Here is a 21,752-nt window from a genome sequence, read left to right as displayed (position 1 = left end):
CGGCAGGTAAGTAGTAGGGTTAGTACGATTTGACTCTACCCACTACGTCATTTCCTTCGTGTTATGGCCGCCGGGGGCGCAGAAGACGAATTAGATAAATTGAAACGATTTTTTTTTACGAAACATCCCCCGTTAAGATTTTTCTATTGTAATATTAGCAGACTAAAAATATCGATGAATACGTGTTTTGAAAAGAATTGGCCATACGAAGACCTAATAAAAATTTTTTCCAAAGAAGTGATACGATAATTTCGCGCTAGATAGATAAAGAAAAATAGATAGAGAAGAGAGAAAGAGGGAGAACAAAATAAAAAAATGCTACGTACGTACATCATGTATACATGTAAATACATGGTGTACTAAATAAAGAGTGGAAGGATATATTAGATTGACCCAACAAAAGAAAAATAAATAAAACCAAAAACCAGCAGAACGGTACGTTGATTTAAACATTATTGAAATGACAGTGCGGTGCTCGTGGGTGATCGGCGGATTATTTGCAGCCGAATAAATGGTGGATCCATGAATTGTAACGTGGATCAAACGTCGGTGGACGTCAATTATGTCAGCTCTGTGGGATAACCTGCTGCGGCAGCACTGAGCCTGTGCCGCCGTCTTGTTAGTAATTAACCAAACAAAATGGACACTGAGATAACGATTAAGCGAATACCCGTGCAATTGTTTTAATTTTTGAATATGTGGTTGAAAAAAAAAAATGGGCCTGGATCGTACTGTTGTAAGTTCTTTTTATCAGCTTGCTTGATACAGAATTATGATAAAACACATTCTGTATATTTAGATCGCCGAGAAACACCGCCAATCATATTTCATACATCTAGACAGTTTTTACAATAAGTACATGATATCGGGTAATGCCACATTTCAACAATACATACATTCATTACTAAAGAAATTTCACCGAATGAGGTCAAACATCGGTTATACATAGCATTCGTAATCTAGCTCTTTGTAATTATTATAATCATCGGGTACACGAGGCGATACGTCAATTTTCTAATAACATTCTGCTCTACCTGTAATATTTATTTCATCAAAACTTCTAAAAACTCGTGTTCTTATGTCACGAAGATGTAATACAATGCAGCGGTGCTGGGTAAATTTATTTTTCTTACCTTTGCCCGGTATTATGAGAAATTTAATTACCCAGAATGAGTTTATTATTTCATAACTTCCGTGAATTTTAGTTTTAATTCTGGCACCTACTGCATAAGAAAATTAGTTACATCTATCTAATGTGTTTATTTATGAATTTTCTGCTGACGTTATCGTCGTGGTTATAATTTTGATATTGCCGAGGGCGATTCAATACGATAAATAAATAATTCAATATTTCAATTATATTGCACTATTAATAAACGTTAATACGTCAAGTAGATCGATCGAATTTCCGCAGAACGCGTGTGCATTTGTGTATGTCTATAGTGTTGTGTATTGTAAAAGAGGTAAGCAATATTATTCGTTGCGATGTCGGGCTGGGGGGTTGCGAAAAAGAGCGAAAGAAAAAGAGCAGGAGAAAAAAGTCCTTACAATCCTGCCGGATCGATTTTAGAATTCGATTAACATCTTGGTTGTGACAATTTCGAAGGAGATGGTTCTTACTTTTCTGCTATGTGAAAAGGGCAAAAGCCGGTGTTGAAAAGTAGTTTGCGTGTAAATGAACATGCCATTTATACATTGGCAAAACCAGCATCAGCAGCGGTAATATTACATAGCATACGTAGATAGAACGCACACATTCAAAAAGAAAAGAATCGGAGGAACGTAGAGATACGTATACTACATGGACGGGAGCAGCAGCAGGGCATGTGCATGAGAGACTTGTGTGCTGAGAATCACAGGACGCGATTGGTTAATCAAGTATCCTGCAGTGCAATGTCGCTTTATAAGGTAAAATCTGATTGGTTCTCTTTCTGGTATAATTCGGGCCCCGCCTTGCGATCGCCAATTGCTTCGTCCGTCTTTACCACGATACCAAATACCTTATATACCGTATTATTTTCTATATACGTATGTACCAGATCCTTCCAGAGTTCTATACCTACCGACTTATACCTTATACCTCATACCTACCCACTGCTTCAGTAACGTAACATTTACACATTCAAAAAGGTACCCCAGGTGGCGGTGGGGTAAACCACATGATCTGAAATTATTTTTATCGATTTCGAATATATCCGTACACTCCTTGGCCGGCGCTTCCTCAAATAGGCGAATAATACCTCCGCTATCTTTGGATACAATGTTCTTTAAGGACGCGCGACGTTTCGAAAACTGAACATTCACCGTCGACCATCAGTTAGAATTATTCTTTCAATTTCTCGCAAATGTTCCCTCAGTCGATGCAAAGGGGGATGGTCGCTAACTGCGACTGCAAGATCTATAATACGACAGTCTTTTTTTTTTTTTAATTAAAAATAAGAAACATTTGAAACGGATTTTAGGAAATCGTTCGAATTGGCCATCTGTCGACGGGAATATTCCCGATGGATACGGTACTGGATTGGTACGTAAAGTACGAGGCGTTTCTGGAAGGGGAAAAGAGAGCTATACCCTGTGGGAGGAGGGATTCGACTGTAGGAAAGTAGTGGAGAGGGAGAGAGAGCGAGAGAGAAAGAAAGATGTATGTAGAATGATTCGGGGCCTATGGACACGCTCGCACCTCGATGGTCCGTGCTACCGCCGCTAGGAAAAAGTCGAGTATCATCTGCACGGGTTGTGTGTCGAGGGGACGCTTTTTTTGGTAAAAACTTGTGTGAATTAGTGACCGGTTGGTGCGTTTTCCTTTAAATAAACAGTATGTGAATAGTTTGTAATAAAGTGAGGCAGCGTTGGGATATCGAGCGTTCGTACGGTCGCCTCGAGAGTCGAGACTTTGGGTTTAGATGCTCAAGCGGAAATCTCGCGATAATGGCGTACGTTCCGACGACGTTCTGTTGTTTTTTTTACAAAGTGGCTTTGGTAAGCTTTTCGTACAGTTACCCCGTCGTTCATCAATCACGAGTATACCTAGACTGTAAGGTTTAATAGAACAGATCTGGGGGCTCGTTTATTAACCAATTGATTATAAACCGAACCGCCGTTGTAGTTGCAAATAACAAGTAATAGCACATCGAAAAAATTCTAAAATGCGCCAAGAGGGAAACGAATTTAATTGAAAGTGTCCCCCGAAACCCCCGCCGCTTACTCGGTCGTCAAATTGTGTTGTACTATTGCTGCCGCTGTTCTATAATATTACTGCATTCAAAGTACATCTACACTTCTATTATTACAATTTACAAAACGCGAGGTTTCTTACACCTTAAAATCTGTACGTCGTGAACACTACACGATCGGAAATTTTTATAAGGTTTGTACCGTAACACTTCACTTTATCAATCATTTGTCTAATTTAAACATAACGTGAACATGAACATTAAATAAATCACCGTTAAATTTTTTTTTTTCGAATTTTCACAATTTTCTATGTGCGGCGCGCATGATTATGTATGTAATTGCGGGTACGTCCTTGTAGGTTTATTACCTCTGTAGTCTTTGTCTTTTCTTTTGGCTCCATGAACTTACAGTTTTTCTCAGATTCTTTTTTTTCAGTTCATTTGACCCCTTTTTTTATTAGGTGAAATATTCGGTTCGTGTGTCGTGTGACGAATCCGGCAGAAGACACACGTACAAAGATGCTGTATCCATGCATAAGTATAGATGCATAAATAATATGGATAAATTATACAGCTAATAGATACGTGTACTTATATCTATGAATTAATGAATGTAGGAGATATTCTCTTTCATGTAATTTTTTGTAGGAGCATAGTTGATAAAGGAGATGTAGCAATTGATTATTTACCCCGAATCTAGATATATTCACTAAAGTTGATTGATTCATATCCATGGTAGATTTTCTAGATATTTAACAATTCCGAAGTGTACGCCTTGTTCCGAAGACTAGGAGTTGAATTCTATCGACTGATTTAGGCTTATATATTTTATTTCTGAATAGATTTTATTTTGGACAAGGTGAGTTTTGATGTTATTTATTGGCCAAGACAAGTTTCGGAATTGACATGCCGGCAAAGAGATCACTCATCTTTAAAAGTTTTTTTTAAATTCATTTCTGATAGTTCCAACTGGCTTTAGGTTTAAGTTTATTACAGAAGACTCTGAAAGTGTGGCATTTGTCTGACTATGGTGTAAAGAAGAACAGTGCACTCTGAAGGGGAAAGGTTATAGCGATTATGATAATTAAAACCATAAGCGTATAGCTTTTCCCCATTAGCGTGTACCCATCACTTCCTAAAGTATCTTCACAACCCCTACATTGAGGGATATTAATGTAGTGACTACAACTGTGACAATTCTGATAGCTGATATTTATATGATATAAATGTTGTTATATTGCAATGCCGAGCAGCAGATCCTCAGTTACATATTAACTGTTGTTTCAGAAGGCATAGAGAAGTATTAACGATGGGCACACTACTGGCCATAGGAAAGGTAGTAAAATTCCCTCTTGAGCCCGAGACGGAGGCGAAGAGTCGTGCAGCGTAAAGACATGGACACGTACGATCTATTTGGCGAAGATGTCAGTGGCTCAATGCTCGATGCTCTTCCTGACCTTGGGGGGACTGACCACTTTGACCCTGCAGGTGCAGCAAATTCGACGGTAGTGTCCAGAGATGGTCCAAACCCTGGTCCAAATGGAGGCGGGAATTACATCAATCAATCGTACAGCATACCTCAAGAATCTCCTCTACAAAAATTGACATCGTTCGGTGGATCTGAATTTGGAAACTCTAATCAACTACAGAATACAACGCAGCGAAATATGTTCAACCAAAACCTTGCCGGCTTTGATGCAGGAGCCCCTCAAAGGGCGATGGTACCAGGAGCCTTCCAGAATCAGGCTCGGAGCATGGCCCCTCAGCACAGAGGTCCTCATCCAGGAGCAGGAAATCAGTATCCTAGTTATTCGGACAATATGTATTCAATGGAGCAGCAACATCCCATGGCTCAAAGAAACTTGGCAATGGATCCAGGGATGCAGGGTTGGCCAGGAGGGGGAGGAGCTTATCCCCAAATACAGAGGCACTACAATCAAATGGCTCCTCAACCAAACACATACAGGCAACACATGCCGCAATACCCTCATCAAGATCAGGCAGTTATGAATCAAAAAATGCAACAACAGCAACAACAGCAGCAACAACAGCAGCAACAACACTTCAATGCTCAGCAAGGAATGATGGGGAACATGGGCGTCCCTCATCAAGGTATGCAGAGCACTGGAGGTGCGGGTGTTTATCAGCATATGGTAGGGCAGCAGCAGCAGCATTATCAACAAAACAATCCTGCAGCAATGTATCAGACCTCTGCAGGCTACACAGGATTTTCGAATGCGATGCATGCGCAACAGCAGCAACAGCAACCTCCCCCACAGCAGCAGCCACAGCGAATGCCACATCATCTTCCAACCCATCAAACTCATCCCAGTCACCAACAATATCCGCAACATCCGCAGCATTCGGCTCCTCAGCAAGGCATGGATCCCCAGTATCCTCACCACTCTGCTCCAATGTTTAATCAACCTCAGCACCCTGGGCCGACGCCGCAGTTTGGAGCAGCTAAACATGCGACAAGTCCTCAGTATAGAGCCACTTTCCCTCAACTATCTCCACAGATGTCCCCTAGACCTCAGATGTCACCACGACCACCTGCGGTTCAGCAACAAATGTCGCCACGACCAATAATGTCTCCTGCAAAGCCTAGTACATTATCACCTCACCCACATTCTCAGCTACCCCATCAACCTCCAAACCAGCCCAATACAATGTCCGTATCTCCCTGTCCGCCAACTTCTATGAATATGAATACATCAGCCACCTCACAGCAAAGTACGCTGCAGGCACTAGAACAAATGGTCATTCCAGGGGTTGCTGTGTCCAACCCAAATGTTACAAGTCCAGATTATAACCAGTTTCAACCTCGTCCACTCATGCCACATGCTGCAAATATTTTACCACCACAACCACCTCCACAAAACTCGACTCCACCTGTTACGGGACCTAGAATGCCACTGCCTAATCAATGGCCACATCCTTCTCAGCCTCAACAACCCCCACCACAACAACAACAACAACAACCACAACAGCAACAACAACCACCACCACCACCACCACCGCCACCACCACAGCAACAACCACAACAGCAGCAGGTGCAGGTGCAGCAGCAGCAGCAGGTGCAAGCACAACAACAGCAACCGCACCAACAACAACAACAACAGCAGCAGCCACTGCAGCCACCACAACCCCAGCAGCAGCAGCAGCAGCCACAACAGCAGCAGCAGCCACAACCGCAACAGCAACAGCAACAACAACAGCAGCAGATAAGACCAAATTTGAATGTCAATGATGGCAGAAATATCATAGAAGTTCAGACACCACCTTCATCAGAAGCTAGTTCTTTATTTCCAGTTAATGGACCAGATAGCAATAATGTGGTAGAAACAACGACAAGAGATGCTACAGATAGCGCACAAATTCTAAATAATCCACTCAAACAGGAGGTGGAAAGTCCTGACCAAACTTCGATCAAGCAGAATACTGAAATGCTCAATCAGCCAGGAGAAATTCCTATTCAAAATAATACTACAACGAGTTCAGTGAGCGAGCAAATAGTACCACCTATTAAACCAGCTCCTGTAGAAGCTGTACAAAGCTTGCCAGCATCAAGTACCAGTGGTAATGTTATGGAAACTGGCGTAATGTCTCCAATTGTACAGCAATCCACGATACCACAGAGACCGAATTCTTATCCTACCGTCGAAAGCAATGTATCGGAAAGCCAAATTACAGAACAGTCTGCAGAAGTAAGTACTGTATCAGGTCTACAACCACTTGGAACCTCTCCACCTCTCATGATCCAGAGTCAACAGCCACAGGGGCAGCAGCAAGGTTTGATTTGTCAACAAGTATCAAACCAGCAGATTCCCCAGCACCAACCACAAATAATTCCGACATCGCAACAACAGCAAGTTCAATCCATAATGACGCAGCAGCCACAAAATCAGCAGCCGACGCTAATAGGACAGCAACCGCAACAGGGTTTGATGGGACAGCCGGCTCAGTCCCAGACACAACCTCAGCTTCAAGTCAACATGATACCGTCAAACAATCCCCTTATTCCCATGCCGATACAACACCAGCCCCAAATGCAGCCTCAAATTCAGGGCCAGACGACACAGATGCAAACTCAGCCAAATCAAGTTCCGCCATCTTTAATGGGGGTCCAACAAATACCTGCTGTTGGACCAACTGGCAATGTTGGTATGCCTCCGCTCCAGGCAAACGTTCCTTTAGCTAACCCACAAGCTACGCATCCTTCTCATCCAGTGCCCCCGGGTGCTTTTGGAGACTACACAAACGTTCAGAAACCAAACAACATGTATTCCAATGAAATGATCGTCGGTTCAGGCCAGCAGTATCACTCTGGTGGAGAAATCATTGGAGCTACGACATTGCCAGGGATGTATGGGATGCCTACAACTGTCCCACCACCTCCCGTTGTTGCACCAAGCGGGTTTACAAATCCCCTTGCTCCTGTTACTCATCACCAGGAAAGAGCTGCTTTGCAACAACAGTTGCAGGAACTGTACTGCATGCCACCTGCCTCAGAAAATCAGGAAAAAATTGTCAGCTTGCAGGAACGGCTGCAGGCTCTACAGCAACACGAAAGTACCGAACAATGCAATGGAGGGCCACAGTGCATACTCCAAACTCCAATGTTTACAGCAGCTGTTGTCGATAGTCCTCAGGTAATTGTTTGTAATAGCATGTAGAAATTACATGTTGTAATCAGATTCATTAAATTGAATTCAATGTTTCTGTTCTTTTAATTCATAGGTCTCAAGTACAACTGGCCGAGGTCGAGGTAAAGGTACACCACGTGCAAAGAAGAGCAGGAAAAAAGCTGACAAGGAAGCAGCAGCACCAATTACAGCGCAGCCAATAAGTCAGCCGGAACAGCCATTGTCAGAGAGCCTTGTGACTCCAGTAGACAGCAGCAACGTTATAGATAGTATAGCGGATTCAGAGGATCTTAAGCCAACTTCAGGAGATATGGAGGAAGAATGGAACAAAAACAGAAAAGCTCGTTCTCCTAGGAAGCCAAGAAAACCTAAGGAACCCAAGGAACCCAAGGAGCCAAAAGTAAAAAAAGAACCCAAGCCACCCAAAGAAGTCAAATCTCCTAAAGGTAGAAAAAAGAAAGAGCCCAAAGAACCTGGAGTAAAACGTGGCAGAAAGTAAGAATTTTCGACGGGGTTATTCTTTTTCTTTTTTTGCAATATTCTTTTTATCAATCTTTTTATTTTTCAATATTAATTGCCATTAATTCATCATTCTATGATATCATCTTATCTGTCTTTCAGAAAAGTCGCTGTATCAGAATCGGCTGATGAAGAACCTCCAGCAGAAGCTGAAGAATCTGCTGTGTCTGACTCAGGTGTTGTACAAGATGCTGAGGTCAAGCCAAGCGAGGTTATTGCAAATGATGATCAGGAACAGGTCGATTCGTCTACTACGGAACCGATTGTAACAGAATCCAAGGATGATATAGAAGAGAAGACTGAAGTTGAGGATCCTCCTGAAGAAGAAAAAAAAATAGAAGTGCCAGAGGAAACTCCGGAAGTGAGCACACCGGTAAAGAAAAAATCAGCCAGCCGAAAGAGGTCTAGAAGCGGCATAGGAAGAACGCCAAGGAGTTCAAAGTGAGTTGCATCATTCATGAAATCTAGATATTCCAATTCTCTTCCCTGTTATTTATAAGACTACTATCTATTTCAACTTGACAGAATCTGTTCCAGAAAGCGTAAAAGTCGTATCGCACCTGACTCCGACGGAGAAGAATTGGCAAGGACTCCTCCACCCTCTCCAGAAGCTGGTGATGATTTAAATAAAAGACGATCGGCCAGGAATACGCATAGAAAGAAATATGTAGACGACGTAATGCTCAGGTTTTCTGATGATGACGTTCCTCTTCAAGACAGTCAAGCTAAGAAAGCGGATGCAAGTAGCATTTCCAAGCCAGCCGCTGTTAAGAAGGAGGCAGAAGGTGGAGAAGTTGGTCCTAATAAACCCAATTTTGTATATATTAATACAATGGATGAAGACTCTATGGTTGTGCAACATATACTCTGCATGCGTATGGGGAAAAGGGAAGTCAAACCTGAGGTGAAGATAGAACCACCTGTCGAGGAAACGACCCCTGAAAAAACTGAATCTACTCCTGAAACAGAAGCTCAAGCAAATGAAGAAACGGGTGTCAAAGTAGAGGAAACTAACAAGGAAGAAGCAGACAAGCCTGAAGAAGCAAAGAAAGAAGAAGACAGCGAGATGGAAATTGATAAATCAAAAGATGACGAGGAAGAAAAAGGTGTAGAGGAAGAGAAAGAAATCAAAAAAGATAAAGAAGATACGAAATCAGAAAGTGAGAAAGAGTATGAAAAAGAAGTGGAAAGTGAGATTGAAATATCAAAAAATGAAGAAGTGACAGAACAAAAAGAAAAGGAAGTAGTAGAAGAGAGGAAAGAAAATGAGGAAGAAAAACAAGAAGTTGATACAAAAGAAGATGTTGAAGAAAAAACAATTGATGAAGATTCTGGGACGAAATCCGAGACAAAAATTGAGGAGGAAGAGAAAAAAGAAGACGAAGAGAAGGTCGAAACAGAAAACGTTTCTACTGCGGAAGGTGATACTGAAACTGAGAAGAAACTGGAAATTGCCCCAGCAGATCCTAATGCTTCTGAAGTTAAGCCCCAGATTATTGAAGTTGAAGAATACTTGGTGAAGTACAGAAACTTCTCATATTTGCATTGTGAATGGAGAACAGAAGAAGAACTTTACAAGGGAGATAAGCGTATTCAAGCAAAACTCAAACGATTCAAGCAGAAAATGCAACAGAATACAAATATATTTGAGAACGTATGTAAAATTCTTTCCTCTTAATTTTTTATCTTTAATCACAACATACTTACATTGCCCGCATACTTTTTGTTGCAGCCGGAAGATGATCCCTTCAATCCGGATTTCGTAGAAGTTGACAGAGTACTTGATGAAGCAACCCACACTGACCCAACAACAGGCGAAACTGTGAGACATTTTCTCGTCAAATGGCGTTCCCTACAATACGAAGATTCCACTTGGGAATTGGAGGAGGATGTCGATCCTGAAAAAATTGCTCAATTTCACAGATTTAATAAAGTTCCACCCAAGGATCAATGGAAGGTATACAAACGCTTTATAAATGATAAACCAGAAAAGCGAAATTCATATCGAAATTCTTGAACATTATTTTGTTATTGTTCACCCTGCAGCCAAAAAAGAAACCTGTGGCCGGTGGTTGGGAAAAATTAGAAGAATCTCCAATTTACAAAAGCAACAACAGTCTCAGACCTTACCAGCTCGAGGGACTGAATTGGCTACTTTTCTCGTGGTATAACGGACACAACTGCATCCTTGCCGATGAAATGGGATTGGGAAAAACTATTCAATCTCTTACCTTTGTACATGCGGTATATAAATATGGCATACGTGGTCCTTTTCTAATTATTGCTCCACTTTCAACTATTCCAAATTGGCAGCGAGAATTTGAGGGTTGGACGGACATGAATGTTGTTGTATACCATGGCTCGTAAGTATCAGTAGATTAAGCGTTTCCTTTCAATGTATCCAGAGTAACGTTTTCGCCAATTAATTTGAATTCTGGTTCAACGTAAAACTTATTGAACTTTTTCAATACCATTGTCTGTCGTTACAGGGCGGCAAGTCGTAATATGCTGCAAGAATATGAAGTCTATTATAAAAATGATAAGAGGCAGCCAATAAAGGATTTAATTAAATTCAATGTGTTGATAACAACATTCGAAATAATTATCACGGATTTTAACGAACTCAGAGGCTACAATTGGCGATTATGCGTGATTGATGAAGCACACAGGCTTAAGAATAGAAATTGTAAGCTACTGGAAGGACTCAGGCAGCTAAATTTAGAGCATAGGGTACTCTTGTCGGGCACTCCGTTACAAAACAATGTTAACGAACTCTTTTCGTTACTAAATTTCCTAGAGCCACTCCAATTTGCCAGTAGTGAACAATTTTTAAAAGAATTTGGCAATCTGAGCAGTGAGACTGAAGTTCACAAGCTTCAATTGCTCTTGAAACCAATGATGCTGCGGCGTTTGAAAGAAGACGTTGAAAAATCACTCGCCCCAAAAGAAGAAACCGTTGTTGAGGTATTGCTGATCTCAATTTATTATCCTTTCTCTTCAACCGCTTGATTAGAAAAAGAGATTTGATCATCCTTGTTATATTTATTTTTCGCTATCAGGTGGAGTTGACGAATATTCAGAAAAAATATTATCGTGGCATACTGGAAAGGAATTTTTCTTTCCTTTCCAAAGGAACTACATCCGCTAATATTCCTAATCTTATGAACACAATGATGGAGCTTAGAAAGTGTTGTATACATCCATTCTTATTGAATGGTGCTGAGGACCAAATTCAGCTGGATTATAAACAAGGAAATGACAAAGAAGACTCCGAAGGCTATTTTCAAGCTCTTGTGAATAGCTCTGGCAAAATGGTGCTAATTGACAAACTTTTACCAAAATTAAAAGCTAGCGGCCATCGTGTACTTGTCTTTAGTCAGATGGTAAAATGCTTGGATCTACTGGAAGATTACCTCGTTTATAAAAAGTAAGCTCTTAAATCCTCGTCAATTTCGTGATCTCGTAGCATCTGAATGATTTTACAATGTACGATTAATCGTTTTATTTGATACAGATATCCATACGAAAGAATTGATGGACGAATTCGTGGAAATTTACGACAAGCTGCTATTGATCGTTATAGCAAGCCTGACTCGGACAGATTCGTTTTCTTACTTTGCACAAAAGCTGGAGGTCTTGGGATCAATTTAACAGCTGCTGATACCGTTATTATATACGACAGCGATTGGAATCCCCAAAATGATTTACAGGTGACTAAATGGTTTCTTTTTCTATCTATTTGACATTTTTCATTTTTTATGTATGGAATATCGAAAACCCTACTTATGTCCTTTTTATTACATCGAACAGGCGCAAGCTAGGTGCCACAGAATTGGTCAGCAGAAGATGGTGAAAGTTTATCGGTTACTGTGCCGTAATACATATGAGAGGGAAATGTTTGACAAAGCATCGTTAAAACTTGGTTTGGACAAAGCTATTTTGCAATCAATGAATACTAGCCAAGGGGGTAAAGATCCTAACAACAAACAACTAACGAAAAAAGAGATCGAGGATCTGCTGAAAAAAGGGGCCTATGGAGCTATAATGGATGATGATAACGCGGGGGACAAATTTTGCGAAGAAGATATTGATATCATTCTTGAAAGAAGAACACAGGTAACGAAATATATCTAATGTTCTTGAATTTTTTACACCTTTGGTGAATGGATAAAAATTTGAATGCCACTGAAAAAAATTTTACCCTCTAGGTCATCACAATTGAAGCAGAGAAAGGTTCAACGTTCTCAAAGGCCAGCTTTGCATGTTCATCCAATAGAACAGACATAAATATTGATGATCCAGACTTCTGGAAAAAGTGGGCAAAGAAAGCAGAAATTGATACAACGGAAAAGAAAGAAGAGGATGAACTTGTCATTTCTGAACCAAGACGTAGGACACAAATCAAACGTTATGGACATGACGAATCAGTCGTTGATATGTCCGAACTGGATAGTTCTGACGATAACAGTGATGACGATGGCGGAGGTCTCACAGGCCGTGGTAAATTATTTCTTGAATATCGGAATGAAATCAACAGATCACAAAAGCAAACAACCTTGCAATAATTCTGTAATACTTCTAGGTAAAAAACGAAGAGACAAGTTTGGTAAAAAATCTCGAAAATTCTTTGACGAGTACGTCCCGCGTGAAGGTGAAGTTGTTTACGGAAACTGGGCTCGTAGTGAGTGTTTCAAAGTGGAAAGAGGACTTCTCACTTTTGGTTGGGGACGTTGGGAAGAAATTTTACAGCACAGTCAGTTCCGAAGAGGGTGGAGAGAGATCGATGTTGAGGACTGTGCCAGGGTTATATTACTCTATTGTTTGAGATTTTATCGTGGAGATGAAAAAATAAGTAGTTTCGTCACGGACCTAATAACCCCATTGGAAAACGGTGAGAAAGTTAAAACAATTACCATGAATATGACTGGAAGAAACAGTAGGCAGAAGCCGAAAAAAGGACGTCTAAGGGAATGTCGTGAGACCCGAGGGTCGACTGCTAATAACGGACCATCCGCTGATCCCAATCATTGGAGTAATTCTGAAAAATATGATGGCGATATATTCCTTGAAGCTAATTATAAGAAGCACCTGAGTCGTCATGCACATAAGTGAGTACTATTTTACATGAAAACTTTGTCAATCGGTAATCCACGATCTCAAACTTCTTTTTTATGAAATAATCCACACCTTCAATATTTTAAAATCTGGAAATTCGGAACAGAAGGTTATTGTTCTCAGGCTAATTGCAGATTTTTTTTTGGTTCTAGGGTGCTCTTGCGCATTAGAATGTTGTACTACATCAAGCACGAGATCATTGGTGACCTTGTCCAGCATATCTCAGATGGTGTCCACGTTAGGTCAGTAAAACATTCAAAGTTTAATTCTGTCATTGTTCATTATCTAACTTCTGTTTCCTTTTAATCTAATTTCTTGTTAAGCAAATATTACAATACGTCGTGCACTTACATACAAGCTTACACAGTGCTTATAGTTGCATGTGCAATGTATTTGTTTTACTATGGGTCCTAATTGTGCAAGGAATGCTCATAGAGCTAAACCATGTTAGCTTTGTAGCTATGTTAATGACAGTAGGTCGTCAGATCTATACTAATGAAAATCCTATATCCTTACTCTACGCTACTGACCATTGTAAGCCTCTGCATCAGAAACTCTCGGCAACAAATTGATCTGGTAAGACGTAGAGTCCAATGCAGTGCACTGTGTTGAGAGGGCAATTTGAAGAAAAAACAAAAAGAGACAAAAGTCCAATTTCAGGGGTTTGTTGGTACCAGTTCTTTACTCTTTTATTCTGTTCAATGTTCTGTGCATAATTTGCTAATGGAATATAGAAGGATGTATGTACAAAGAATGATGAAAGTTAGAAGAAAAAGTGAAAGCTAGTAAACTGTCAAATGTTGGTAGGAATAAATTTGCTTCTTTTTATTGATGAAATAAAAACGCTTAGAATATAATAGAACTGGTATCGTCAAATCAATCTCCAAATTTAAAAAATATGAAGTAATTTTCAATTGGCATATTTGAATTGGCAAAAAAATCAAAATGGAACCGCCCTACAGTGCGTTGCGGTTAAATCCTCCGCAACTGGCGGAGCCTCCAGTGAAATGGTGGGACCAGATGGCAGACAAGTCTTTATTAGTGGGAATCTTCAAGCACGGCTACGAGAATTACGATCAGATGAGGGCCGATCCCGCGCTTTCTTTCATTACCAGCTGTCCTCTCCCTCCCCCGACTCAGACCATTCAAGCAAAGTGAGTATCCGTTCAGTATATTTTTTTTTTATTTTTTTTTATTTTATTTTTCAAAATCAGTCTATCCTGACATGCTGTTGCTAATTTAATTTAACACCACCCGCACGCTTATGTCTGCTACATATTTATGTTTGCAAAATTGCAAAATTTTAACTGCAACTTAGAGCGAATTAAAAAAGTACGAATATTCAATGACCACAAGTCTGATCCGTTAACTGTTTGAAATCGGAATCCTTTTGCTTTCTGAGTAATAATATTTGCATAGGACATCATGTACTAACTAAATGAAATTTATATGAAAAGTATTTATTCGTACTTTTCCCTTTCTCCACCAGCTTATTCATTAAAGATCAGAAAGCAATGCTGCTCGTGCATTTGCCATTTCGTACTCCTATTCCAGATCAAAACATTCGTTTTAACAATTCGTTTCAATAGTTCAACTTTTCAATTTTGTAACTGAAGAATTTGAATAGAGTCATAAAAGTTCAGGTACTAATACATCATTAAGTACCTTTGCCCGTGTTTCATTGCGGTTTAATAATGGCTAACTAATCCGCAATACCTAAAAATACAGCAAAATATTGCTAGGAACCGGTATATTGACTTTCAGGTTAACAAAACATGGAATCGTTGAATAATTCCAACAATGGGTAACCATTAAATTTATTAGTTACCAAGTTTCGAATTTGCATAATTTCAACAGTTGTACCATTTTTCAGTAACAGGGACGAAAAGGTTTTGGAGAATGAAGTTGGGGATGGGGAGTCGTCTGGCATTGTTAAAGATGGCAAGGAATTGGATAAGTTTGGAAGAGAAACTCCTACAGATTCACCTGCCATATCAAGTAAAGCAGATACGCCAATACCAGAGGCCAGTGGAAGCCATGACGGCAATGATGTCTTGATTGAAGATGACAAATCTTGGCCTTCGGTTGTTGATCTTAATACTCGCTTGCGACGTGTAATTTCGTCTTATCAGCGTACTGTAAAGAAAGACGAAGTTAAACCCATCCCCAAGGTTAAACCTGGAAATGAAGGAGAAACTAGCAATCACAATACTAATACAGGAAATCCTGAAGCTCCTTTGAGCATGCAGGGTTGGGATTTGCAGCAACTCGCCATGTATCTCCTGGTTAGTAACAAAAATATCTGCATTAGCTCATGCTTATATGGTGTTTTTTTTAATTATTTTAATAAAGTGGATTTTCAATCTAATCGGTCACCTACATTTTTGTCACAGAAAATGGAGAGACGAGAGAAAATGGAAGCAATGGTCAAAGATAGAGAACGAACCCGTCTAGAAGAGCAAAGGACTAAATGGACAAGACGAGAGGAGAGTGAATTTTTACGTGTGATATCAACCTATGGTGTCAATTATGATAGAAAGAAGGCCCAATACGATTGGACTAAATTCAAAAGTATTGCTAGGTTTGATAAAAAAACTGATAACGATCTCACTGATTATTACATGTCGTTTAGAGCTATGTGCAAGAAGGCTTGTCACATGAAAATTAACGATGACGAAGGTATGCGCAGACTCCTCGTGTTCAACTGTACAATTATTCCTGTGCTATTGTCGATTCGATGTTACTAATCCTGAACATTTTCGATATTTATTTTTAGACATTCCCGCGGATCATCTCAGTGCTAGTAAAGCTCGACAGATTTTAGACAGAGTGGATTTACTGAGCAAAATTCGCGAAGAAATATTGTCGCACCCACATCTTGAAGAAAGATTATCACTTTGCCAGCCATCGGCAGACACACCAGATTGGTGGCAGCCTGGTAAACACGATAAAGAACTATTGCTTGGTGCAGCCAAACATGGCCTGGGTCGAACTGATATCACGATATTGAATGATCCGGATTTCTCGTTTCATAAAGTTTTGAACAAGAGTATTTTTAGTGGTGTACAAGGCACGAGAATCGATAAGCTTGATAGAGCAATTAAAATCGAAAGCCGCGAAGATATTTTGAAGTTTGATAAGGATGAAATCTTAGTTAAACTGGAGAAAGGTGAGGGGACATTAAAAATTGAAAAAGTTGGTGTAAAGAAAGATAAGGACGTAAATTCTGAAAAAAAATCCGAGCCAGTCAATATGGAAAAGAGTCAAGTAGAATTGACTATAGTCAAGGCAGAGGTGAAACCTGAGGAAAAAAGTAGCAGCAGTGCCCTTACAATTACAACCATTCCTAAACCAAAGTCTCCAGAACAACCGAAGTCTCCTGAGGTAACTGTGGAGAATGAAGAAAAGGAAATAACGGAGGATGTCAAAAAAGAAGCCGACTCCACTGAGGTGAAGGAAGAGTCTGAACCTACAGAGGTAAAGGAGAATGGGCCAACCGACAAAGAAGATCTAGTTGTAAAAGAAGAAGCAAAGATAGTTGAAGAAAAGCCCGAAGCAGAAGTGACTGAAAAAATGGACGAAGATGCTGTTAAAGATGATCCTGAGCCTAAGCAGATTGAGACAGAAGTCAATTCTCCAGCTGAAAAAGAGTTGGAAAAAGAGGAACCTGTTGCGGCAAAAGACGCGGTTATCGTAGAAAAGGAAGCAATGGAAGTGAATGAAAAAAAAGACGAGGTTGAGAACAGTGACAAGCCTGAAAAATCCGCGGAAACCGAAGAGACCGAGAAGAAAGAAAAATCTGAAATAACCGAGCAAGTTCCAGACAGTTCAGTGGAAACAAATGAACCACCAAAAGCCGCCGCGGTAACGGTAGAAGAAAAAGTCGAAGCACCAGTCGTGAAAGAGGAAACAAAATCTCAAGAGGAGAAGATCGTTGTTGCTGAAAAAGATGACGGTAGCAGCAAGTCGACCAATATAGAAGACAAGTGCAGCGTCCAAGCTGCCGAACTGAAGGCAATGTTTCCCGATCTAGAAGTCATTCAACCTCTTTCCCGATTAACGCAGATTGACACTTTTGTTCTACGCGACAAAACAATAGATTATACCGAACCAACAGTAGCCCAGCTGTTGGCGCATAGCTATCAAATATCTATAAAATGGCCAAAGGTAAGTGGTTGTGCCGAGATTTTGGTAGTTTTCTTCATGTCACAGAAATTAATAAGTTTATTCAAAAACAGGAACATGCTATCGAGGCTCGTCTTATGCATATTGTCCATGCAATTGAACACAAGGAATGGCCTGTGGCAATTACTTTTAGTGCTGGTGATGAACCAGAAATAATACCTACCGAAAAAGACAACTCAGAAGTAATTACCATAACCACAGATCATGGGGTAAACCGGTCCATCGCAAGTGGGAACAATGTTGTCGTTTCGAAAAAACGAAAAAGGCATATAGCTATAGATGTCGAAACTGAACGAGGTAAGATATTTCTATTGCGGTTTGTTGCTAATTTCAGTTTCTGAGCTGATCATTCTGTTCTCCTTTCAGCTAAGCTTCATGCCCTACTGAATAGTAGTCATATATCAGCTCAGCCTCCCGCTGGGCTGACCAAACCAACTGTTTTGACTACCTCGAACTGGGATGCAAATGAGGAATCACAGTCCGAAGAATCTCGTCGTTCTACACCTGTGCAACCGCCTCCGGCTCACCAACAAGCTAGAACACCTGCAGTTCCATTTGATTTCAAATACACAGTCCCAGGAAAAACCACGATTATTCCGGGCACATCCAGCACGTTAACACCGATCGATTTATCTGCTGGGTATGCAAAATTCAAAATGATATTAGAAATTCTATTATTGTTAAGAGAGTACCGTCCAAATTTCTATGGATGTACCTATTTTCAGATATCTCAAACCGAGTGTGGAAGTCAACAAGGACATGATGAATGAAGTACAAGATTTCTCCATGCCAAACAAAAGTAAACAAGTCAGTAGTAACAAGGGGAAGCTAGATAGCATGCTAGACAAATTAATGAAAAGAAAAAATTGTGTAAGTATTTTTTTTTTTGCCTCCATATTGCGATTCTTTGTCTGTAATATTTTGGTAAAACTACATCAAATATTTAATCTACAGCCAACGGATGAACCGATCATTGGTAAAGAGAAGAAACGAAAGAAACTAGATGAAATAGTGTTAGGTTTGAGTGCTGCTAAAGAACAACAGAGCACTCATTACCCGGAACATGGTAAAAAAAGTACAATCACGCCAAACGTTACCGTCACGCCAACTTCCGCGCCGATCGGTCTTCCAAATCAACCATCGAGTTCTCAAAAGCCATTTTCAATTACTGTCACTTCGATACCGTCTTCTAGAGCTCCGGGATCTTCGTCTGTCCTTCCACCTCCTGCTCTACATTCGCACAAAGATAGCTTTTCAGCACTTCTAGCTCAGGCTGAACACCAAAATCGTGAACTCAAGAAACAACAACAGCAGCAGCAGCAACAACAACAACAGCAACAGCAACAGCAACAGCAGCAACAGTCGTTAGCTTCCGCGCATTTATCTAGTAGCCATCGCAAAAGTTACGAAGCGATGATTGCCAATATGAACAAAGTCGCCGATTATTCTTCCAATATTGGCTCGTATTCTCATGAGGCTAAAGTAAATAAATGGTTGGCGGAACAAACTGCGATGACGGAACAATTGGGAGCTGAATATTTGAGCGCACCAAGGAGGAGAAGGCCTCGTGTGGATCCTTCGTTATTAGACTGGAAGAAACTTACCGGAGAAGAGAATGTTGCTGTAATTAATAGGCTAACTGGAAAGAAGGTATATAATCATTTATTCTGAGGCTTTTTTTTCTATCGTACGTGCTGTAACAACTTTTTCTTATTTAAATGTTCCACAGGTTACTGGAACAAAAGCTCCGCAGCTTAAAAGACTAGGTCAATGGTTAATTGAAAATCCAATGTTCGATGTTGATCCAAAATGGGCAGAACTGGTCAAAGAGCGTGGGAATCTCCCTCATGATCTACAGAAGCGGTTACCTGGCACAGACCGGAGCAGTAATAAAGGAAAAAGTCCGGGAAGACCTCCGATGATGCCCAGTCCGACAGGACAAGCCGCAGTCAGTCAGGCTAACTTAGCTGCCACATCAATGGCGTCTAGTTTAAGTTTCCCATCGTTAGGAAACTTGAACAATTCGCTTTTATCTGGGCTATCGCTCGGAAACTTCGACCCCAAAAATAACCCGCTTCTAATGCCCTTTGGAGGATTGCCGAACCTCGGAGCTCTCGGAGGACTCGGCAACCTGGGAAATCTTGGTAATATGAGCCTGACGAATTCTCTCTTCGCAAACCTAGCTGGGCTTGGATTGCCATCACTCGCTAGCATGGAAGCAGCCCTAGGAGCAACAGCGACTAGTAGTGCCGATACTAATGCAGGAACCTCGTCAAGTGGTGGTAAAAATTCAAGTTCTAATGTCGGTGGTTCTGGAAAATCCCGAAGTAAAATGGACGTACCGACTAGCAAATCTTCGGCTCCCTCAACATCCACTTCATCGTCTCTTCCTACCACGACGCCTTTTCCATTCTTCTTTCCTAATCCTAGTCTTTTGTACACACCTTTGGGTTTGGGTGGACTTAATCCATTCTCAATGCAACCTGGAGGAGTTTCATCCGCTTACGAGAGTCTGGCTCAATGCGGACTCCTCACTCCACCTACGTCCTCAGCCTCTTCGCGTAAAACGACATCCACATCGACTAGCTCCAGGCAACGGGACACCATAGCAGATACAATGAAGCGGAAGGACAGCGAAAAGAAATCTAGATACACTACTGACCCCGGACTTAGCCTTCAGCAATACGCTGACATGGCTTTGCACAGTGATGATAGAAAACGAGCAGAGCAGGACAAAAAAGAAATAATCGAACTTAGCCAAATCGCTGACTTGTCCGCGAGGCTGGAACGGAAGTCTAAAGAACAGGAGATGAAAGAGGCATTGGAGCAGCTTAGTAGAACCAGTGCTGAATTATTGACAAGAAATTTGGAGGATCTTCAGCGGCCGCCAAAACGAGGCAGAAGTTCGGATCAGAGTTATGATCAGCCACCTTCACTGGAAGTAACTTTAGAACCTGTTGTAAAGAAGGTGCGTGTCACCGAGCCCGAGCCTACGAAGCCGGTTGAAAGCAATGAACCTCTTGATGTTGAAACGCTTTTGCGACCTTCAACAATCTCTAGGCAACATGCTGAAGAAGAAGTAGTTTCTTCAACTCCAGCCCCGAGTGTTGTACCGAAAGAACCCGAGGATCCGCCTCAAGCTGAGGTCGTCGCGCAGGTGACGCCTCCCAAGACGGAGAGCAAACCGAACCCCTCGGAAAATGACGATGACTCTAAAGGTAAGGGTAAAAAATCTAGGAGTGGCAAACGATTGAGCAACGAACCACCCCCAGAACGAAAAAATCTTCGATCTAGCGCTGGTAGGCAGGCTAGAGCTGCTGCAGAAAGACAGGCTAGAATGGAAGGTGAGCTGCAACAGCATGCAGACCAGCGAGATAGTCAAGGGACAGGGGATTGAATTTAATAATTTTTCGCAAGGATACGAAGCACGAGTAATAATTGGGCTAGAAATTTGGATCGAATGAAATAGACGACGACTGATCTTACGTAGGGGTGATCGTTAATAGTTGTATCAATATGGACTACAAAAAATGTAGCGAAATGGATTTAATAATATTATTACTATTGATAAAATTAATGATAATACTGATAGTAATTTATCGTGAAGAGAGGACACGAATCGACGAAGTACATAAGAGTAATAATGAAGTATAAATACGCGGACAATTATTATTATTACAAGTGAACGTGTGATAATGAAGCCACATATGCAAAAAAGTGTGACAGTATTTTGCAAGATAATACTTCGTGTGGTAATTAAAAATAAATTACATAACGTTAATAGTACGAAGTATAATTTTTTTTGTTAAATTTATTATCTTTTTTGATCTTATTGGTTTTGACCAGGGACTGTTTTATATATTAATATTACTATCAATGATATACATATATTATACGCATAATAATATAATCATACACGTAGAAGCATTGAACTAGTAATAATTTAAATAAAACCATGTATATACTATGGAATCGATTAGCATTGTAAGCAATTGTGTACTTGGAAAAGTGTATATAATGCAGTGTACTTTTAATTATTCTAGGTGAAATAATAATAATAATAAACGGCTTCTTTCGTTGTTTGCAATTTATCCGCTTGAAAAATTCATTTACA

General features: G+C 40.6%; 1 protein-coding gene across 8 annotated transcripts; it reads left to right on the top strand.

Moving 5' to 3' along the window:
* The first annotated feature begins 129 nt into the window (after positions 1-129).
* LOC105685448 (chromodomain-helicase-DNA-binding protein 7) lies at positions 130-21,729 on the top strand. Of its 8 annotated transcripts, XM_048652183.1 has the most exons (24): positions 130-435; positions 504-736; positions 4,461-7,825; positions 7,914-8,314; positions 8,441-8,779; positions 8,864-9,992; positions 10,071-10,295; positions 10,385-10,701; positions 10,828-11,302; positions 11,398-11,765; positions 11,853-12,048; positions 12,149-12,454; positions 12,547-12,838; positions 12,921-13,446; positions 13,606-13,695; positions 14,416-14,607; positions 15,327-15,738; positions 15,847-16,132; positions 16,230-17,620; positions 17,692-17,935; positions 18,005-18,278; positions 18,364-18,508; positions 18,593-19,288; positions 19,368-21,729. In XM_048652183.1, the coding sequence occupies exons 3-24, from the start codon at positions 4,568-4,570 to the stop codon at positions 21,033-21,035; spliced, it is 13,230 nt and encodes a 4,409-aa protein (XP_048508140.1). In that variant the 5' UTR covers positions 130-435; positions 504-736; positions 4,461-4,567; the 3' UTR covers positions 21,036-21,729. The 8 variants fall into 8 exon arrangements, with proteins under 8 accessions (XP_048508140.1, XP_048508145.1, XP_048508147.1 ...); XM_048652188.1 differs by lacking the exon at positions 504-736; XM_048652190.1 differs by having other exon boundaries at positions 130-736; positions 8,876-9,992.
* Positions 21,730-21,752: the final 23 nt, after the last annotated feature.

This window comes from Athalia rosae, chromosome 3 (genome assembly GCF_917208135.1).
Source record: "Athalia rosae chromosome 3, iyAthRosa1.1, whole genome shotgun sequence".
NCBI lineage: Eukaryota > Metazoa > Arthropoda > Insecta > Hymenoptera > Athaliidae > Athalia > Athalia rosae.
The sequence above is the reverse complement of the archived record's forward strand: the minus strand, read 5'-3'. Positions and strand labels throughout refer to the sequence as shown.